General features: G+C 43.3%; 1 protein-coding gene across 1 annotated transcript in view; it reads left to right on the top strand.

The window, feature by feature from the left end:
* Positions 1–4,920, top strand: part of Akap10 (A-kinase anchoring protein 10) — a 56,239-nt gene extending 51,319 nt beyond the window's left edge. The window contains exons 13-14 of the mRNA XM_051167311.1: positions 3,631–3,683; positions 4,622–4,920. Of these exons, the coding sequence (XP_051023268.1) occupies positions 3,631–3,683; positions 4,622–4,768 (200 nt within the window). The 3' untranslated portion in view covers positions 4,769–4,920. The remainder of the gene's footprint in view (positions 1–3,630; positions 3,684–4,621) is intronic.
* The last annotated feature ends 18,199 nt before the right edge of the window (positions 4,921–23,119 follow it).

Below are 23,119 nucleotides of genomic sequence, written 5' to 3'. Positions count from 1 at the left end.
TTTCTAAAATTGTGTCTAGCATATATTAATAAACATTTGTGGATAGATTAACCTAAATTTTTAATTGATGAATATTTTGAGTGGTAAAATTATGGGCTTTATTTTATTTCAGAACAAAGTCATTTTTTAAACTTGGTTGTCTTTTTCACAGACATGTGCATTTTATCTACATAACCTTTTTGTCTGCAGATACTCAAAAGAAATCCTTCCTCTTTGCTCAGGCCTAAATAGTGGATACTTAGTGGATGTTTTAAGTTCTTAGATGAAGCATCTGTGTATATGCTTACCCTTTCTACAAATGAAGACACTGGGGGCTAAGGAGGCTGTGGCTTTAGGAATCACTTAACAAATTAATGGTTTGTGGTCCTGTCATAAAATATTCTAACAAACAAAACAAAAGAAGGGCTTGTTCTGTCTCACAGTCATGCATACACTCCATCATGACAGGGACTCAGGGAGGCAAGAACTTAAAAGCTGGAGCTGGTCACGTCGGGTCCACAGCCAGGAGCAGAAACAGATGAATGCACGCTGTCCTCGGTTCCCTGTCTTCATTTATGCAGTCCAGAACCCCAGCTAGAGAGTGGCGCCACCTCAGTAAGCAGGTCTGACAGTTAACACTATCATCACAGCTACCAGCTCCAGGGTTTTGACTCAGAGTAACCTCCCTTTCCTCTGCCTTCTTTGCTGAGGACAGCTAGACTGAGTTGTTGTCATCCTGGTAATAGAGTATAGAGAAAAAGATTGAGTTTTGAGGAAGTTGCTGAGGCTGACAAGATGGTTCCCTGGGTGAGGTGCTTGCCAAGTAAGCCTGACAACCTGGGCTCAGGCCCCAGAACCCATGCTGGCTCCACTGAGTTGCTCTCTGATTTCCACACTTGGATCCTAGCACATCTGTGCCCCTGCCCCTCAGTAGTAGTGGTAGTAGCAGTAATAACAACAATAATGATAAAGTTTTTTTCTTTATTAAAAGACTTGTGGATATCTTGAGGTTTATAAGATTATAAGAACTTTTGTTTCAGAGCAAACTAAGTTGAGAGGTTATATTTAAAAACAAAAACCGAAAAAACAGCAAATGGCTTGGGAGATGGCTCAGAAGTTCAGAACACTTTCTTCCTACTCAAGCAGAGAACTTAAATTCACTTCCCAGCACTCAAGGGCAGGTGACTCACAGCCATCTGTATCTCCAGCTCCAAGAGATCTGACACTTCCGGCCTCTCTGGACATCTGCATTCATGCCTGGTCACACACCTGCACACACACACAGTTATGGTAGCTCATACCTTTAATCCCGATCACATACATGCATGCACACACACATTTAGTTATGGTCGCTCATACCTTTAATTCCAGCACCAGGCAGGCAGAAGCAGGCAGATCTCTGAATTCAAGGCCAGCCTGGCCTACAGACAGAGTTCTAGGACAGGCAGGACTACACAAACAACAACAGCAGCAGTAAATCTTAAAATAATAACAAGAAGGAATTTCAGAAAAGATGTGAGCACATACCCCTGCACTTGCACCTCTCCTTGTGCCAGTCTTTGGAGAGTCCTAGGCCTCATTAAGGAGATTAACTTACAGGTACTGAGTGCTAGAGCTCACTGTTGGCCAGAAGCGTCTCTCTGATGGTAAATTTTGAAAGAAGTCGTGCTGGGGAGAGATGGCTATGGAGAAGACTCAGCCTGTAGGACTGGTACTAAGGAGAAGGGGGTTTGAGGTGAGATAAAATGTTAGCAGGAATTAGAAGCAGGAGTAAAGACTGAAGCTTAAACTCAAGAGATTGCACTCTAGGGTGAAATTTGGTGGCAGATTTCATATGTAAACAAGGAAGGTAGCCTGGGAGGTGTTTATTATTTTTTTATTGTATTTTTTTAACATTTTTGTAATTAAAGGGATGAACTCAAAACCTCCTGCATACTAGGCAAGTATCCTACCACTAAACAGTATTCCCCTCCCTAGGTTTATTTTGTTTGTTTGGTTGGTTGGTTTGGTTTGGTTGAGACAGGATTTCTCTGTATACTATCCTTGTTGGATTTGGTTTGTAGACCAGGCTGGCCTCAAACTCAGAGAGATCCACCTGCCTCTTACTGCTGGGATTAAAGCCATGTGCTACCATACCCAGATTTAGGTTATATATATATTTAAGTGTGGATTCTTGGAGTGAAAAAAAATACGGACTTAAATAAAAGACAGAGTAGATGAGAAGCAGATAAGGTCAGATGGGAGGCACATGAGCTTTCTTAGAATATGTTAGTTCTGAGAGGCCTATAGATCACTTAGAAGTATAGATTTGGTGCCAAAAGATGAGGTTCTTGGTTCTTGGCATATAGGAAGTTTAAAGCCATGGGGGGCGGGGTCAAAGGCATCAAAGAGAATGTGTCAGTGGAGGAGCTTGGCAGTGCTATCCTGAAGAAGTGGGAGAAGAGGAGCCAAATACAGGGGAGTAAAAAATGTCAGCAAAGCAGACTGTCCACCTGTGTTAAGTCTACAGATGAGCCTAACAGGCGAGTAGTGTGGAAAGTACATAATTCAGCAGCCATGTGAGGTTTTGGTATTATGGCCTATTGCCTCTGCTGGGCAATAACTGATGGTCACACTAGTATTTAAAACCTTAAATGAGATGACTCAGTGCTTAAGAGTGCTTGCTGCTCTTATGGAAGACTGGAATCTGGCTTTCTGCACCCATATGGTATGGCTTAAAACACCTATAACTGCAGCTCCAGAGGCTCCAGGGTTTCTGGCTTCCATGGGATCCTGCACTCATGTACACAGACAGATTAACAAATAAACAAATCTTTTTTATTTTGATTTTTTGAGCTAGGATTTTTATTTTGTAGCTCTGGCTATCCTGGAACTCACTATGTAAAACAGGCTGGCCTCAAACTCAAAGAGATCTATCTGCTTCTGCCTCCAAGTAAAGTACTGAGATTAAAGGTGTATACTACCACTGGCTGGCAATTTTTGTTTGTTTGGTTGGTTGGTTTTTTTGTTTGGTTTGGTTTGGGTTTTGGGTTTTGGGGTTTTGGGGTTGTTGTTGTTGTTGGTTTTTTGTTTTGTTTTGTTTTTTGTTTTGTTTTTTTCGAGACAGGGTTTCTCTGTGTAGCCTTGGCCATCCTGGACTCACTTTGTAGACCAGGCTGGCCTCGAACTCACAGCGATCCGCCTGCCTCTGCCTCCCGAGTAGTTTTTGGTTTTTTGAGACAGGGTTTCTCTGAGTATTCTTGGCTGACCTAGACTCACTTTGTAGACTAGGCTGACCTTGAACTCAGAGAGATCCACCTGCCTCTGCCTCTCAAGTGCTGGGATTAAAGGTGTGCACCACCACACCTGGCTTTTTTTTTTTTTTTTTTTTTTTTTTAAAGAAAAACCTTCAATAACTTTTATTATTGAAGGAAAAGATCTGAATTTTGTGTTTTTCGTAATAGTATGTCTAGGCTCATCTCAGTTATTAAACCTTGATAATTAATCTATTGGGCCACACCTGGCCCAATAAAAGCTGTTTTTATTAATGATTTTTTTTTCTTTTTTTAAATTGGGAAAGAATATGCATGTCTAAGTGGCGTCTCCTGAAAACATTTGTAATACATGATTATACCTGAAATCCATATTCATTTTCATTTTGTTTATTACTAGGATTCATGTTCTCACAAGCTATGAAGAAGTGGGTGCAAGGAAATACTGATGAGGTACGTCTTTAGTATATTCTTATAGAAACAAAAAGCCAGCTGGGTGTGGTGCACACCTTAAATCCCACCACTCAGAGGCAGAGGCAGGTGGGTCTCTGTGAGTTTAATTAAGGCCAGCCTGGTTTACAAAGAGAGTTCCAGGACAGCCAGGGCTGTTACACAGAGAAACCCTGTCTCGAAAAACCAAACCAAGCAAAAAACCCAGAATTCCAGTCTACCCTTGTTTAAGGAAGGCTGACGCTCTCTTCCTTTGGTTTCCTTGTTAGGCAGATTGCATTAGTGCTCTCCTACCCTGGTTGTAACAAGAAAGGCTCCTCTTAGCGTTTAATAATTGCCGTGTGTTAACAGTAAAAGTATCTTCAATCCAGAGACTATGGCCACTGAAACAAGTACCTCAGGTTTCCACCACTACACCAGGTCATTAGTGCAGAGACAGAAGCTGAGATGGTTTCTTGTCAAGTTCCCATTGGGGGAAGCTTGTCTTTGAATCAGTTACGGATGTTGAGAGATGTGAGTACAAAACGCAGTGTTCTATTTTGACCATCAGATGTACAAAGTAGTCATGATGTTGGCTCCTCAGTGGCTGACCCTGTAAGACAGTGGATGTCATGTTAATATATCATAGCCAAAGGTGTCCAGATTCTTTGACATATGGGAAGGTGTTTTGTTTTTGTTTTTGTTTTTTAATTAATTTATTATTTATACAGTGCTCTGCCTGCATGTGAACCAGCAGGTCAGAAGAGGGCACCAGATCTCACTATAGATGGTTGTGAGCCACCATTTGGTTACCGGGAATTGAACTCAGGACCTTCAGAAGAACAGCCAATGTTCTTAACCTCTGAGCCATCCCTCCAGCCCCGGGAAGGTGCTTTTTAATCCAAATGATTATATGTATGTTGATCGTGGTAATGATCAACAATTTGAATTACTTCTTCCAGGCCCAAGAAGAGCTAGCTTGGAAGATCGCGAAAATGATAGTGAGTGACGTCATGCAGCAGGCACACTGTGATCAGCCTTTAGAGAGAGCTACAAAGGTAAGGGTGCGTCCACTCTGGCTCAGCCTTCTGCTGCTGCTGCTTGTGTGAGACAGGGTCTCAATGTAGCCTGGGCTAGCCCCAAAGTCTTGTGGCCAGTTCACCTGGAACTTCTGACCTCCCACTTCCACCTCCTAGGCCGTCCATCACAACAGGCTTGTATGGTGTTTGTGAGCAACCTGTGGGCTTTGTGAATATTGGGCAAAGTGCCCTGACCTAGCTTTTGTACAATAACAAACACATGTGCCCCCCCCCCCAACACACTTTGAGTATTTAATAGTGAAAAAAAAAATTTTTTTTAAAGAGGAGCTAATCCCAGCACTCGGGAGGCAGAGGCAGGTGGATCACTGTGAGTTCGAGGCCAGCCTGGTCTACAAAGTGAGTCCAGGATGGCCAAGGCTACACAGAGAAACCCTGTCTCGAAAAAACCAAAAAAAAAAAAATAAATAAATAAAATAAAATAAAGAGAAGCTGAAATTAAGACTGCAGTTGAGAGTGCATACTGCTCTTGCACAGGGCCAGCATTTGCTTCCCTGCATTCACAGCTGCCTGTAACACCTAGATCTGATGCCTGTGGCCTCCTCAGATACCTGCACTCACATGTATAAACACACAAATAAGTAAAAATGGTACAAATTGTTTTATACATACATAAACGTATGTATACATAGGATATTTCTGTATCTACCTCTGAAGTATTAACTGTTGGAGAAATTACCTTCTCGTCATAAGGAATTGAGATTGAGGAACTAAATGAAACATGTTTCCACATTGTGGACAGTGGTCTGTGTGGGACTGTAATCCCTGAAAGGAATGGGATCAAAATGACCCTTAGCCCACTATTGAGAACTGGCTTCTGAAGGAGAGCCAGCAAATTTGAACAGACCCAGGAGATTTGCTGAACTGAGGAATCAAAAGGAAAGTTTAGAGAGGGAAAGCTTGGTGCAGTTATTTATAGCGGTTATGAAAGAGGAGAACACAAAAGAAAATGCTGTCCAGAAAATAAAGGATACGGAGGTCCTTGGGAAGTCCCTCAAGTCATTGGCCAGTTACCAGTCTGCATGGATGTGGGTGAGAATGCTTATCTCTAGGGAATAAATCCCCAAAAGTTAGACACTGATTGATACCTGAAAGTCAGGGCTAGGAGTAGTTGTTCTTTTTGGCCACAGTAATAGCACAAAGGATACAGAGCATTGGGGACTTATGTCTTACCTCTTGAGCTGTGTCAGCCCTAGTAGACCCAACAAAATTAAAAAGCAGCTTGGAAGGATCAAACTACTCTCTACGTAGCAACTGTATGCTAAAACAAGAGCTGGTCCTCTGAAAAGGAGCATAACATAAAAGTGGAAAGAGAGAACTGACTGACAAAGCTGTCCTGGCCTCCACAGCCTGTTACAGCATGTGTACCCACCCACACACTCACAGAAAGTAATATTGAATTAAAGGATTGTCCGGGTAGACAATATAGTCAGGAGAAATAGAAGATAAGTCTTAAAAAACCAACGTTCTTGAAATAAGTAATAATATTAGAGATGAAGAATCACTGGATGAGGTCAGTTGCCATCTAGGAACCACAAGAAAGTGTTCATGGCAAAGCAGTGCAAACTCCCACATGAAGACAAACAGAAAGACTGGAACTATGGAAAAACTATGGATTGTGTGAATACCATCTAACAAACACTTGAACCGCAAAGAAGTTGAGATGCAGAAAAAAAAATACATGAAGAAACAATGATTAGAAAGTTCCAGATTTGATGAAAATTATAAGTCTGTAGATAGAGGAGGAAATAAATATAAATAAAAATCTAGGAGGAGGAAATAAATATAAATAAAAATCTAGGACACATAAGTTCTGGGTTCCAGTCACAAAGAGAAAGTCTTTAAAATAGCTGGAAATGTTACATGCATAGATAAGACAGCAGTCATCTTGTCAGAACGCAAGCAAGCCAGAACAGCACTGAGCCCGTGTTGTATTTATTTTTGTGTTGTTGTTGTTGTTTTGGTTTTTCAAGACAAGGTTTCACTATGTAGCCTTGCCTATCTTGAACTGGCTTTGTAGACCAGGCTGGCCTCAAACTCAGAACAATTCACCTGCCTCTGCCTCCCGAGTGCTGGGATTAACCAGTGTTTTTAAAGTGCCTAAAAGGGTAAAAAGTGAAAGAATGAGGTATCTTTTGATAAGTTGAAATAAAGGGAGTTTTATAAGCCAAATAAAACCTGAGAGAATTTATTCCTAGCGACCAAACAACTGAAGTCATTCTACTAACCATTGTCCAAACAGGAAAAGAAAAGCAAGTTCTTAGCCTCGGTCAGCTCCTCTAACTCAGAGATATCTGAGGGTAATTGATACTTTGCCTCACAATAGAGTGCTCTGCTGTGCCCTAAGCTCTGACACACAGGGAGGACTATAGATGAACTGGACATTTTTTTCCATCTGTGCTGATAATATGTCACTTACTACAGGAATGTACCTTACCTTTTTCTTTTGTTTTCTTCTTTTTTCCTAGCTATGACTCAAAACCAGAGATACAGAAATCTGATTTTGAAAAATAAGAACTTTTCCCTTGGTTGGATCCCTCAACACAGCCGATGAAAATGGAGCACTGCATTTCTTTTCACTGCTAGATCACTGTTGTTTCCAAGAAAGAATGGAAGACAGTCCGAGAGCTGTTGTTGAATGTAGACATAGATGTGCGTGCTGCTCACACAGTGAGTCACAAGATACAAAGTGGTGTTGGTGACATTAATAGACAATTAGCTTTCCAGTCGCCGTAACCTACTATGAGAGAGTTACCCACTGGAGGAGACAGGGACCACGTCCTGTGTGAGGCAGAGAAGCATGAGTGGGTGTGTGGTCCACATGCTTGCGGCACAGTCCATCCTTAACAGTGTCAGAAAGCATGAGACAGAGGTGCTTAGTTCTTGTCCTCAAATTCACAGGCGAGTCAGTCCTACCTGGCACATGCTGTTCCAAGTGGCAGTGTGGGCTGGCAGCTCGTGGCACATGTGAGGATTCCTAGTGTAGTCTTCCTTCAGAGGCGTTAATTTAGAAAGATGCCAGTCATGGGTTGAGCCTCAGTGATGTCATTCTTCTCTGTGGTGACGGAGCACAATTTTCACATTTCACATTTCACTCACTCCTGAGATGTTACATCCTTAAAGCTAGTCTTTCCTCTGCTAACAGAAGGGCAAATTTAGTTTACTCTGGGCCTCAAGACCCATCCCTCCATAGGATCGCTGTGCTCCAGACACTTCGTCCCCTCCTCAGAGTACACATGCAAAAAAATTAAGTATCACTCCAGCTTTTCCCATGTGGTATTTGGAACGCATTCTCAGATTTGATTTTAGTTTTTTAATAAGGTGGGGAAAGAAGTTCTCGCTATTGAGTGTCTCCCCAATTCTTCACTGTGAGTGGGAAATGTGCAGTTGCCTTTCCCTTTGTCTTCAGACAGTAGGAGACTCACTTGCTGCCCTTCTGCTTAGTTGGCTTTGCACCTGTGGCGCAGCTGTTGGGGGGCCACCCAGTCGGCAAGCACGCCCCCTTGGCCGCATGGTGCCAGGGCTTCCTTGTGTGTGACAGTTTAGAGAAAAAGGAAGCTTTCTTAGGTGTTAATGCTTTTGCTCAGAATTTGCAAAAGAATATATGTGTGTGTGTGTATATATATGTATATATATAAAATTATTAATCACCTCTGTCCTTGGGAAAGTCTTGAATGAATAGAAAATTTATTTCATTGCAATATGTATAGAGGCACACTGTTCATCAACAGAAGAAGCAAAAAGGCTGTGTAAAAGTTTTTGGTACTATGTACCACCTCTGTCATCCCGAAGTATTCATGTACTTAAACCATATTCTATTTAATTGTGTTTGATTTTAAATATATATATATATGAATTATATTTAAAATGGTGTCAAATTCCTGCTTTCAGGGCATTATGGCTCTTCTATTGAAATATATTGACCCTTCCTAATATTTCCATTTGCTTTGCAAAACCCCAGAACATGATCCACCCCTGGACACAGCCTTATGTTTGGGTGTAGGCATCGGCCGAGGCTTGTCTGAGTGTGTGTGCTGTGTGGCTCATCCTGGTCTTTGAACAAAGTATTTGGAGTCATTTCACACTGCTTCAAACTTCAAGTAAAAAGCAATGTAACGGTCATAGGGTACAAAGTGGTTCTGAGGGACTCCTTTTGCCTCTGCATGTTTTAGAGTAAAAAATTCTGTAATACTTTGAGCTATTTAAACTAGTGGGCTTTGTTAAAATACTTTCTAGTGATTTCTTTGTGTGCATTTTGTGCTTCCGATCTCGAGAAGTCAGTGTTTGTAAGCTGTGCTTAGGGGAAAGACCAAGCCCGAGGTTATTGTTTTCTGCTCTGCCGCTGTGAGATACAACAGAGGGAGCAATTGTATGTTAGAGCCTTGTACTTATTTTAAAATTAGCATAAGATTCACCTACCATTGAACACCCACCTGTTCCAGGCTCTATGCAATGTATCCACAAATTATTCCCTGGCAGGGTTTTTAAGTCTGAGAAAGCAGTTAAACTTCATTCTTACCATGCCATTGATGTCAGCAGATTGTTAAAGTCAACCTACTAATGAGAAAGTGACAGCACTGTAATTTGGCTTATAGGAATTTCATCATCCTACAAGATAGGAACATGAAAAGCATTTGTCAATCAAGCCCAGGAAAGAACAAAGAAACAGGAAACAGCCTTTTTTAGTTGGGGTCCAGTATATGTTAAGGCTTTTTTTCTTTTTCTTTTTCTTTTTCCTTTTTCTTTTTCTTTTTCTTTTTCTTTTTCTTTTTCTTTTTCTTTTTCTTTTCCAAGACAGAGTTTCTCTGTGTAATGGCCGTGAATGTTCTGGAACCCTCTCTGTAGACCAGGCTGGCCTCGAACTCACAGAAATCCGCCTGCCTCTGCCTCCAGAGTGCTGGGATTAGAGGTGTGCGCCACCGCTTGCCCAGCTCTATTCAGGCTTTTTTGAGATGTAAATTGTCTACATTTCTGGAGCTTTTGACTCATTCCATAGATAGTTTATGAGGAGCTGACTGTAAACTGTAGAGAATTACTAACTTCATGGCTGCTGTTTTTAGCCTTTGAGACAAGGTTTCACTGTGTAATACAGGTTTCAGCCTCCCCAGCTTAGGGATTATGGACACAGCCTCTTCCGCTCCAGGCTGCTTTGCTGTTTGTTTCAGTAAAACAACTAGGCACCTGATGTAGCAACTGACTCCAAAGGCACCATTGAGACTGTACCTGACTCAGCACCCTCAGTGGCCTTTCTTGTTTCACCCTGTTTACTCTTCAGGCCAGGCCGGAGACGAGCTAATTGAAATGCCCAAAGATGATTCTATGTCCTAAGGTTTTTACATGAAGGAAAAATACTGGTCACCACCTGAAGAAGAAGAAGAAAAGGCGTCCTGGTGAAGAAGCCTGAGAGGAGGCTTTTGGTGATCCCAAGGACTCCCCTGCCTTCTTCACCTGGTGAAGAAGCCTGAGAGGAGGCTTTTGGTGATCCCAAGGACTCCCCTGCCTTCTTCACCTGGTCCTGCATCCTTGCCTTGGTCTTCACTCATCCTTAGGGGATGCGTAGAATGCACCTGGTGTTTTTGTTTGTTTTGTTTTGTTTTTCTGAGACAGGGTTTCTCTGTGTAGCCTTTGCTGTCCTGGGTTCACTTTGTAGACCAGGCTGGCCTGGAACTCACAGCGATCTGCCTGTCTCTGCCTCCCGAGTGCTGGGATTAAAGGTGTGCGCCACTGTGCTCGGCTGGATTTTTTTTTTTTTTAATACGGAGTGACTGGCTAGTACATGCAACAGAAAGGATCTTGAGTCAAGTACTACCAGAGCTCTAAAATGTAATGGCCATGTGTTCATCACATGGCTAGTGACAGTTTGGAGCAGGATTTTTCTATAGTAAGCCTGTGTTGGCCATCTTGTGTATACTGTTAAGATGGAATCATAACCTTGAACTACAACACTCGATCCTTTTAGCGAGAAGTTACTCAGACCTTAGAGAGGCCCCTGGCATATTGCAGGTCACCATCCAAACTCAATGTTTCCTAGGCTGAGGCCTCTTATGTTTCCCCACACTCTGCCTAAAAATGAGCTTGACCCCCACTCTTAACTGTATACCATGCCCAGAAATAGAAGGCATTTCAACTAGTGTGTGCCCAGGACTCACTTGAAGAGGGAGAAGTGGCAACTCATGAGACCTGTAGGTGTTGAGCATATCCATGCACTAGGCCACACCTCCACACCCTGGAGCCGTAAAATAGTAAGCAAACGACTTGCTAAAACCCTTCTCAGCTACAACTTGAGCGATCACATTAATAGGTGTCCTACCCTCTGAGTCCTTCACAGGTGGGCACTGAGGAACTGCGACTTTGCTTGGGCAGGGTGTTGGGGGTGGTTCAGAATAGAAGTAATGGTACTCTGGGCTCTGGGCAGATGGGGAGACCATAAAGGGCATTTAAGGCACTGATTCGAGCGAAGGCTCCAAGGGTATCTGCTCAGGGAGGGCCTGCCTAGGTACACAGGAAGGGCAGTATTCTTGCCTTGGTGATTTGTGCATATGTCTTTGGCTTATTTTTAAATGACTTGTTCTGATAGACTAAGGAATGAACAGGGTACATTAAGCCCCTTGCTTAATGGTGACACATCAACACCTGAGGAACCTGAGGCACAGGTAGGAGGGCCAAAGAGATCGTGGAGTGGGTTAAAGACCTGTTTCCCAAGTATGAATGAGAAGAGATGATTCCAACAACTACTTTTCTTCTGGTTTCAGGTTTCCAGGACCACTTTTTGAATGTGCCTTCAGGCTGGTCCCTAAATGATCCCAAACTGACCTCTGCCTGAATCAGTAAGAATGCCCCCCTCTTGCAGTTTTGTTTTTTGTCTTTGGTTTTTTGGGTTTTTTTTTTGGGGGGGGTGTTTTGTTTTGTTTTTTGAGCCAGGGTTTCTCTGTGTAGCCTTGGCTGTCCTGGACTACCTTTGAAGACCAGGCTGGCCTGGAACTCACAGCGATCTGCCTGCCTCTGTCTCCCATGTGCTGGGATTAAAGGCGTGTGCCTCCATGCCCAGCTTGTTTTTGTTTTTTTAAGACAGAGTTTCTCTGGTTTAGTCCTGGCTGGCCTGGAACTCACTCTGTAGAGCAGGCTGGCCTGGAACTCATAGAGATTCACCTGCCTCTGCCTCCTGAGTGCTGGGATTAAAAGTGTGTGATACTACCACCTGGCTAAGAGAGGATTTGAACCTTTGGGCCTTCAGATTGAAGGTCAGATACATTACCAACTGAGATATTCTGGCTTTCTTTTCTTTCAGTTTTGAAAGAAATGCTGATACCTGTAATCCCAGAGCAAAGGAGGCTGAGGCAGAAGGATCACAGAAATGGCAGAAGTGGCTAGTTATGCTGGTTTTTACAGTTGAGGCCAGCTTAGACAAGACCCAGGCTCAAAACTGAAAACAGGTACTGGAGAGATGGCTCAGCAAAGAGAGTGTATGCTCATCTCATTACCTCAAGCGGCTCACAGCCACCTGTAACTCCAGCTCTAGAAGGATCCCTCACGTCTAGCCTTCATGTGCACCTCCATTCACATGCATATACCCACATAAAGATACATATATGTACGCATACTTTAAAGTGAAAATAGTTTGTAGCTGAAAGAAACACCTGGCCAAGACTTGGCCCTTCAGACTGGTGTAGTTCTAAGTGGTAGCCACCAAGTTCAGCCAGAATACCCAGATGTTTTTCCTTGTTTTCTTGCTCTGGCAAACAGCAGCCTTTGTTCCTTCTGGTTAACTGCTAGTTAGGCGAGTGTTTATTCTATAAGTACTGTTTGTGGTTAAATGATAGAAGAGAAAATAAGGTGAACTTCTAGAACCCTCAGAGCTCAGATTTTACTTAAAAGGAAGCAGAAGTTGAAAGTTGCATCTCAAACATGGTGGGCTAGGGTGTTTTTCAGTGGTGGAGTTCAGGCTTAGCTTAAATGGGGCTCCAGGTTTCACCCAGCACTAGGAAATAAAATGTACTAAGTTATTTTTTGTTTTGTTTTAACGTGACTTACCTTTTGGACCCATGACTTAATTCCTCCAGCACCCAGCGCCCTGTGGAGTCACTACTCTTCCACACCTTCCCAATTTCAGCGTTCCATGAGCACCAGCGACCGTACCATCAGGCACTTGATCGGTCGCACTTTGAACGGGATATAGAGAGAGCAGCAGGGCTGTTTCTGAACCGGACAAAGAATAAAGTGCAGGATTGGCCTTGGCCTCTAGGTTCTCTGCAGAATGTTAGGACATGTTTATTCTTAGAGTCTAGAGACCTGAAGACTAATGTAAGTTTATCACATGCACATGATATAAAATTATGGCCTTGGAAAACCCTCCAGGAAGTGGTGGGCTTTCTGAGTCTTCTTTGCTGATAACAACAACCAGCATAACTGATCAGTTGACATGTGCTAAGCGTTGTCTCTGATCCTCGTGTCGGTCTTACAAGGTAAGTGAGTGCTTTTTCCTTTCTTATGTTAAATGACACTGAAGCTGGAAGGGTAATGGAATCTCCAGGATCACACAGCCGGGGACAGACCAAGTAGTCCCCTTCCCACACCTGTAATGGATGCCACTATTCACCGTTGATTAACATAGCAGGTGTCAAAGGCTTAAGAAAGATTCCAGCGGCTGGGAAATGCTGGCACATCCCTCCAATCCCAGCGCTTGAATCCGAGGCCGGCCTGGTCTACAGAGTGAGTTCCAGGACAGCCAGGCCTACACAGAGAAACCCTGTCTCGAGAAAAAGGAAAACTTAAGCTAGGTGAGGTAGCACACATCTGTAATCTCAGCTCTTAGGAGGTAGAAAACATCCTCAGCTGTATAACAAGGGCAGCCGAGGCTGTGGAGCCCCTGTCCCAAGAAAAGGAAGGAAAAGGAGTCCATCTGTACCTTAAAGCAGTAGGGTTTTTTGTTTGTTTTGAGGTAGTAGCATGTACATCAGGCTGACTTCCAACTTCCTATGTGGAAAAGGATGATTTGGAATTCCATAATCCCTCCCTTCCCAGACGGTACTGTAGATATGTACAAACAGGTCCATGTAGTGCTGATGACCCAACTCAGGGCTTTGGGCATATTAGGCAAGCATCCTCCCACCTGCGCTGCACCCCAGCCTGGAAAGCACTATTCTTCCATTTTGATGTGCACCTGAGTCTCCAGAGAGACTTAACACACAGGCTGCCCATTCCAGCTACCCTCTGGGGTTTCTGACTTAGTTGTTCTGGGTGGGACCTGACAACTGTCATTCTCAGCAGATTCCAGCTGCTGCTGGTGAGACTTCAGTGCCTGACAATCGCTACCTTAAACTCTTCCCTGCAGCTAGGGAAATGAGCATATTTTGTTCTGCTTATTGGAAGTGCCATAGTGCTTCACTGAAGTGCGGTTTAGTTCCTACCCTCGACTCCATGAGGAAGGCACCTGTAGTCTTTTGTTAGTGTCCAGATGTTCATCAAAGCTGAGAACATCCAAACACCACCTGGCCTTGCCTTCCTGTCTCTCTCAGCCCTCTGAGGTCCTGCCCGTGCTTCCTGGCCTGTTCCCCTTTGACACCGGTGTCTCCTTCCTTTCCTCGCTCTGTTCATCCTCTTCGCTGGTTCTTCATCTAACACGCACATTCTTAGGACTCTTCCCGTTCTGAGCAGTTCAGCAGTTTCCCGGGCAGACCTACCGCCTTGCCTGCCTTGCAATCTAGCAAGTATTGGCAGTTCAGCGCAGTGTTTTACAAGAGAGAGGAGCCCACCGGGGGTAGAGTAGGTGGTTTCTCCATGTTTTCACTCATAAACGTCTGACCAGCCCAGTCATTCTCCAGAATCAGCCCGTTCGGCACATCGCTCACAGCCCTGATGTCTCTCAGCTTTCAAAGCCCCTTCCTGGACCAGGGCTCAGTATCAGCGAGGTCCATGACCACCTGCCCCTGGCTGGTGAGACACCCACATTCAGGCCCTTGCTGCTTGGAAGGTTGTCCTCTAGTGACCAGGCCAGCTCCAAGCTGTGGGGGATACAGGAGGTATCTCCCTCTCCACCCCTCCCCCAAGTTTTTGATAAACCATTCCAGCTTTTTTCACAATTTCCTTTGCTCCTCAAGAAACATCACAATCACTGTGCATGGTAGTGCACAGGCAGAGGCAAGTAGATCTCTGAGTTCAAGGCCAGCCTATTCTACCAGTCCAGGACAGCCAGTGCTCTGTTACACACAGAAACCCTGTCTTGGGGAGAAAGGGGAAGGGAAAAAAAAAAAAAAAAAAGCCAAGCATGGTGATGCATGCATGCCTTTAATCTCAGCAGAGGCAGGTGGATCACTGCAAGTTCGTGGCCAGCCTGCTCTACAAAGAGTTCAGGACAGCCAAGGCTACACAGAGAAACCCTGTCTCAAAAAAAAAAAAAAAAAAAAAAAAAAAAAAAAAAAAACCAAAAAAGAAAGAAAAGAAAAAGCTGTCACAATCCGTGACTGCCAACAATCTCGTCTCCACCTCTGTCACGCCCCTGTAACTAACATTGCCATTTCCTGGCAGTGTTCTGCCTCTTGTGGCTCCTCATTCATTTTTAACCTACAGTAGCTACAAGGCAAGTTCTGTGTAGTCCTGGCTTTCTCATACTGGAGTAAATTGGGGTTGGGGTGGGAGTGCTTATCGTCTGTAAAGGCAGCATAAAGAGGTTTGTTGTTTTTCCCAGGAAGCAGCCCCTCACCGCTGCAGGAGTTGATGTGCAAACCAGACTTTCAAAGAGCCATTTTCAAAAGCAATAAGCAAGAGGTTCTGTGGTGAGAATTATAAAGACACTCTCAGGGTGAGTGAAAGTGAGGAGGACAATTGGAATGTGACCACTTGGTTCTGACTCCATGGCGGGGTACGAGATGAGTCTTTAAAGTACTTACTGTACCTCAGGCAACTCAGATGCAAGGAAAGGAGATCTACTTCAAGAAACTAGCTGTAGGCGTTGACTCATAAGATGCTTGTGAATTTGAAAAGAATTGTTATTTACAATGTGAGAATGGGGGGAAAGCAATATTTTGTATTATTGTATTATATATATATTGTTATTTTAAAATAAGCATGTATAATTAAATAAATTAGATATTATACATAGACATCTGGCTATTTGATTGCTATTTCTAGAAGTTTAAGCACTCAAAATTGATATTTATTTTTACTTTTAAAAAATTTCCCAAACTGACCAAAGATCTTTCTTTAAGTTGTAACATTTATTTTCATTACAACACTAGGTAAGTAGGCCAGGTGTGTTGGTGCACACCTTTAATACCAGCCTTTGCGACACAGAGGATCTCTGTGAGTTTGGGGCCATCCTGGTCTACATTATGAGTTATGAGTTCCAGGACAGGTCAGGACTACATGGTGAAACTCTGTCTTGGAAACAAAACAAAAAATACTAGGTAAGTTAATGAAGTAATAGTCAATAACACGAGGAAAGGTTTTAGAAACTATGTTAATATTTTAATATTCAGGTTTCAGAAATAGAGATAATTCTGGATTGTTTTCTTTGTAGCTCTTTTTTTAAAAAAAGCTCTAGTAGAAGCTAAGTTGTCCTATGTAAAGCGTGGTGTTACAGTGTGTGACCTAGCTCATTGTTTAATGTGTATCTCAATGTATTTTGTTATTGCTCTGATCTACTTGCTAGGCTGCTCTGTGTTCTGTGTTCATGGCGGGACAAAGAGAAGTGGAGCAAACATCTTCCTTTTTCTCTGCATTAGTCCACACGGGTATACTTAATTAGCTCATTTCTTTGTAATACTGGTGACCACTTGTACTTCGCTAATGCCACATTCTCTGTTACAAAAAGTATTTCAGGTACTACTGTTTTTTAAGACATAAGGCAGCACCGGGAGGCAGAGGCAGAGGCAGGAGGATCTCTGTGAGTTTGAGGCCAGCCTGGTCTACAAAGTGAGTCCAGGACAGCCAAGGCTACACAGAGAAACCCTGTCTTGAAAAAAAAGGGGGGGCTAGAAAGATGGCTCAGAAGTTAAGAGCATTGGCTGTTCTTCCAGAGGACCCAGGTTCAATTCCCACCACCCACATGGCAGCTCACAACTGTAACTCCAGTTCTAGGAGACTTGACACTCTCATACAAACCTACATGCAGGCAAAACACCAATGCACATTAAACAAACCCTACCACATTAAAAAAGAAAGAAAGAAAGAAAGAAAAAACATAAGGACTGGATTGAATTTAGGTTTGATTGCAACTTTTTTGTTTTGTTTTTTGAGACAGGGACTCTCTGTGTAGCCTTGGCTGTCTGAGACTCACTTTGTAGACCAGGCTGGCCTCGAACGCACAGCAATCAGCCTGCCTCTGCCTCCCGAGTGCTGGGATTAAAGGCGTGTGTCATCACGCCCGGCTCTGATTACAGCTTTTTAAAACATAATTTTTTAGCCTTTGTACATAAAGAATAAAAAAGTGAAGACCTTCTAAAAAAAAACATAATTTTAAAAATTTTTCCTTCCCTCCCCCCCCCCATTCCTTTTCTCTCTCTCCTCTCTCTCCTCTCCTCTCCTCTCCCACACTTTTAAAAGTTTTATTTTAATTTTTTAGCATTTAAAGGCAAGATCTCATTTTGGCTCCTAGGCTGGGCTTGAAGACCATAGACTTAAGCAATCCTCTTGCCTTACTCTCTCCAGCAGGGTCACTACAGGAGGTAGACACTACTGTTTTCTGGCTCAAAGATATATAGTTTTGTTGTTTGTTTGTTGATGGAAACGGTCTAAGTTCCATATTGGTATTGAAGATCTAATCTCTAGACCTTACACTGGATGTCTTCTCTCTTTAGTTCTCAGTAGCCACTGCCTTTGCACAAGTAACGTTTAAGATTGAAAATGTCTTCCCATTTGCTGAGTGTGCTGGTATTCACCTGTAATCCCAGCGCTCAGTAGGCGCAAAATGATTAAAAGTTTGAGACCAGCCTGGGCTACATGAAGAGGTCTTGTCCCAGGAAGGGAATGCTGATGTTGAGATGTTCCTTACACTAGCCCAGCAGTTCACAGCACATCTTCTGGGTTCTGGTCATCCCTCAGACCACCCACCCCCCGGAGGTCTGTGAGGCTTTTCACACTGAGCTATTATGGCTTGTTCCGTCTGAGCAGTCGCGTGCATGTTTTCTAAGATGTTGGCAGAAGGGAAGTCTACGTACAGCACTTCTTTATGCTGGATCATTGCCTGTGTCCAGGGAGAGCTCTTGGTGATGACTTGGCCACCGTTGTCACAGAATTGGCTTGCAAGGACAGCTGACAAGCCAGCTATTCAAACTTGATAGTTAATAGACATTTTCCTGAAAATGAAGGACAACCTGCCACGTTGGGGGAAACTAGAGTGACATTTGTTGCCAGCGTGGAAACTTGAGTTTTCAAGTAGACATGACTTCAGAAAACTAGTGTTCACCATAATGAGCTCAGTTGTTTTTTTTTTTTGTTTTTGTTTTTGTTTTTACAATTTTTGAGATATTTCTGGTAAGATCTGGTTTACAGATAATGATTTTTAAATGTTGTATAATAAAATTTATCAAAATTGGGAAAATCTGCATAGCCAGTGTACCAGAACCTTCCTAGTGAGCAGTGTGTGATATAGGAAACCATATATATGGTCACATTAGTGGCTGATTGGTTCAGATCTTTCTGGGACTCCCACTGGAATTGGCTGATGCAGGCCAGAGCCTGTTTGTGACTTCTGTCACAGGCCTTTTAGTAATTTCCAACCCTCTCAACAGGTGACCAGGACCAGCCATGCTGACAAGGTCACATCTGCATCAAGGTGAACCTTGGAAGAAGTGACATTGTACTCTCTCTAAACAGAGGACATCTCAGGTCAAAGGGATGGTTCATGCAGAGGCCTCCAGACAGGAGCCTCCTTGTAATTCGGACTTGGAGCCAACCAGAGACAAAGTTTTGGAGGCATCCCCAGAGAAAGCAAGCCAGATACTGGAAGGTCTCAGCTTTGACTTCTCCCCCTGGGTCAAATGAGCGTTGTAGGATTATTTGTTGTTATGTTTTGTTGTTTGAAGCAACAGTATAATCTCAGGTGTGGGAGGGGGAGTCTTTTAAAAAGCAATCATAAATTTAAAGCAAATCTGAGCAGCACATACATAGGATTGGAGCTGGAGGATAGATAATGATAGAGCACTCGCTAGCATACCCGGTGTTCTAGGTGCAGTCTCCAGCTCTAGCCCCTCCCCATTTTCTTCAATACGAGATGACCCATTTGTTTTCCATGCTTGTTGCCAGTAGGTTTTGCTACCTGGGACGCTGGTCACAGCCTGTCCTAGGGAAGTGGTAGACTGTGTGGCTGACCTCTGGCAAAGATGAGACCCAGCCCCCAAGACTACTGTGCAACCTGAGGTGAAGACAGTGCTTACTTCCTCTTGTGTTGGGTTAAGGTACTGGATCAGCAGTTCTTATCACAGTGGAAAGAAAAGGGGAACTGTTTCTCCATGTTAGCAGTTACACAACTATAAATAAATCTGGATTAGCCACTGGGTCTGCATCAGGACAAATGCTTTTGGAATAAGAAACTAAGATTGTGGCTTGGCTTAGTGACACACACTTTTGATCCCAGCACTCAGGAGGCAGAGAGGCAAGGGGGATCTCTGCAACTTTAAGGCCAACCTGGTCTGCATAGTAAGTTCTAGAACAGAGCCAAGGCTATATAGTGAGACCTTGCCTCAACATAGATCGGGGGTCTGGGGTGGGGGCACACCAAGGAGCACAAAGCAATGGGGGGGGGGGGGGAAATTACCCAACAGACTTCCCTTGATATAAAACAAAGTACAAGCCTCACTCTCTGTGTGTGGGCGTGTTTGTTCTTGAATTTACTTTCGATTTGGTTTTGGGGATAATACCTCACTCTTAGCCCATGATTGCCTCGAACTTGTTTTTGCTTATCCTCCTAAGTACTGGGGTGACAGGTGTGCCCAGCAGACCATCATTTAAAAACAAAGTATTAGGATTTCTAGATTCTTGTCACTAAATTTTCTCAAGTCAACAGACTTCTCTCTGCCACCAACAGCCTCAGCACTGTCACTGTCTTTTTCTAAAGGTGACACGGAAGCCCAGAGAGGACAGGAGAAGCTAAAAGTCTTGAGAATTCAAAGCCAGCCTGGGCTACATCGTGAATTTGAGGCCAGCCTGGCCTGTATAGGGAGACCTGGTCTCAGGGTTAGCTAAAACCTATATAAATATAAATAAGAGAAATGAATAGCAGGTCCACGTGGCCAGCTTATCAGCTGTCCTTGCCATTAAAAGTGGTGTTCTGGGGGCTGGAGAGATGGTTAAGAGCACTGGCTGCTCTCTCCCAGAGGACCCGGGCTCAATCCCCAGCACCCACATGGCAACTCAAGCTGTCTGTAACTCCAGTTCCAAGGGAATCTGACACCCTCACACAGTTATGAATGCAGACAAAATACCCACAAACATAAAGTGGAACAAACAAAACCATGTACTTGAGTGGAGATTTCCCCCCAACGTAGTATTTGTTGCCGCTCCACAAGGAAAACGTAGTGAAAACGGGCTGGTATTTTCTCCTGCTTGGACAGGAAGGATATGATGGTGAGCACTGCCCAGGTTCCTGCCAACGGGCCAGGAGTTTGGACAACCACTTTTCTTTTTTGGGGAGTAGGGGCCTTGGGTTTTGGTGTTTGGGTTTTTGGTTTTTGGTTTTTTGAGACAGGGTTTCTCTTCTAGTCCTGGCTGTCCTCGAACTCACAGAGATCCACCTGCCTCTGCCTCATTAGTGCTGGGATTAAAGGCGTGCGCCACCACGCCCAGCTAACCACCACTTCTCTTATACCTTCATCTCAGATATTGACCCAATTTTTAAGAAGCAGCTCACCTGTCTATACTACTATCTTAATCTCTGTTTGTGTGTGTTGTGTGGATGGATATGTGGGGTGCATGTTTGTGTGTGTGTGTGTGGTAGGTGTTTGTGTATGTATAGGATGTGGGATATGTGTGTATGTGGCATTTGTATTATATGTGTGTGTGTACATCTGTGTATGTGTAGTATTTGTGTGTGTGTGTCTATGAAGGCTATGTGTATGTGATATATATGTGTGGTATGTATGTGTGTGTTTACGTGTGTATGTGTGTAGTGTGTATGTGTGGTATGTGTATGTGTGTGTTTACGTGTGTATGTGTGTAGTGTGTATGTGTGGTATGTGTATGTGTGTGTTTATGTTTGTATGTGTGTAGTGTGTATGTGTGGTATGTGTGTGTGTATGTGTGGTGTGTGTATGTGTGTGTTTACGTGTGTATGTGTGTAGTGTGTATGTGTGGTATGTGTGTGTGTGTTTACGTGTGTATATGTGTAGTGTGTATGTGTGGTATGTGTGTGTGTGTTTACGTGTGTATGTGTGCAGTGTGTACGTGTGGTATGTGTATGTGTGTGTTTACGTGTGTATGTGTGTGTGTGTATGTGTGGTGTGTGTGTGTGTTTACGTGTGTATGTGTGCAGTGTGTATGTGTGGTATGTGTATGTGTGTGTTTACGTGTGTATGTGTGCAGTGTGTATGTGTGGTATGTGTATGTGTGTGTTTACGTGTGTATGTGTGTAGTGTGAATGTGTGTGTATGTGTATGTGTGGTTTACGTTGTGTATGTGTGCAGTGCTGTATGTGTGGTATGTGTATGTGTGTGTTTACGTGTGTATGTGTGCAGTGTGTATGTGTTGTATGTGTAGTGTGTTGTTTACGTGTGTATGTGTGTAGTGTGTATGTGTGGTATGTGTATGTGTGTGTTAAGTGTGTATGTGTGCAGTGTGTATGTGTGTGTATGTGTGCTGTTTACGTGTGTATGTGTGTAGTGTGTATGTTGTGGTATGTGTGTGTGTATGTGTGGTATGTGTTGTGTGTGTTTACGTGTGTATGGTGTGTAGTGTGTATGTGTGGTATTGTATGTGTGGTATGTGTATGTGTGTGTTTACGTGTGTATGTGTGTAGTGTGTATGTGTGTATGTATGTGTGTGTTTACGTGTGTATGTGTGCAGTGTGTATGTGTGGTATGTATGTGTGTGTTTACGTGTGTATGTGTGTCAGTGTGTATGTGTGGTATGTATGTGTGTGTTTACGTGTGTATGTGTTGTAGTGGTTATGTGTGGTATGTATGTGTGTGTTTACGTGTGTATATGTGTAGTGTGTATGTGTGGTATGTGTGTGTGTGTTTACGTGTGTATGTGTGCAGTGTGTACGTGTGGTATGTGTATGTGTGTGTTTTACGTGTGTATGTGTGTGTGTGTATGTGTGGTATGTGTGTGTGTGTTACGTGTGTATGTGTGCAGGTGTATGTGTGGTATGTGTATGTGTGTGTTTACGTGTGTATGTGTGTAGTGTGTATGTGTGGTATGTGTATGTGTGTGTTTACGTGTGTATGTGTGCAGTGTGTATGTGTGGTATGTGTATGTGTGTGTTTACGTGTGTATGTGTGTAGTGTGTATGTGTGGTATGTGTATGTGTGTGTTTACGTGTGTATGTGTGCAGTGTGTATGTGTGGTATGTGTATGTGTGTGTTTACGTGTGTATGTGTGCAGTGTGTATGTGTGGTATGTGTATGTGTGTGTTTACGTGTGTATGTGTGTAGTGTGTATGTGTGGTATGTGTATGTGTGTGTTTACGTGTGTATGTGTGTAGTGTGTATGTGTGGTATGTGTGTGTGTGTTTACGTGTGTATGTGTGTAGTGTGTATGTGTGGTATGTGTGTGTGTATGTGTGGTATGTGTGTGTGTGTTTACGTGTGTATGTGTGTAGTGTGTATGTGTGGTATGTGTATGTGTGTGTTTACGTGTGTATGTGTGTAGTGTGTATGTGTGGTATGTGTGTGTGTGTTTACGTGTGTATGTGTGTAGTGTGTATGTGTGGTATGTGTATGTGTGTGTTTACGTGTGTATGTGTGTAGTGTGTATGTGTGGTATGTGTATGTGTGTGTTTACGTGTGTATGTGTGCAGTGTGTATGTGTGGTATGTGTATGTGTGTGTTTACGTGTGTATGTGTGTGCAGTGTGTATGTGTGGTATGTGTATGTGTGTGTTTACGTGTGTAGATGTGTAGTGTGTATGTGTGGTATGTGTATGTGTTGTTTTACGTGTGTATGTGTGTAGTGTGTATGTGTGGTATGTGTATGTGTGTGTTTACGTGTGTATGTGTGTAGTGTGTATGTGTGGTTATGTGTGTGTGTGTTTAAGTGTGTATAGTGTGTAGTGTGTATGTGTGGTATGTGTGTGTGTGTTTACGTGTGTATGTGTGCAGTGTGTACGTGTGGTATGTGTATGTGTGTGTTTACGTGTGTATGTGTGTGTGTGTATGTGTGGTATGTGTGTGTGTGTTTACGTGTGTATGTGTGTAGTGTGTATGTGTGGTAT

Source organism: Acomys russatus, chromosome 25 (assembly GCF_903995435.1).
Source record: "Acomys russatus chromosome 25, mAcoRus1.1, whole genome shotgun sequence".
NCBI classification, from domain to species: Eukaryota; Metazoa; Chordata; class Mammalia; order Rodentia; family Muridae; genus Acomys; species Acomys russatus.
This window is presented reverse-complemented; position numbering and strand designations above follow the sequence as displayed.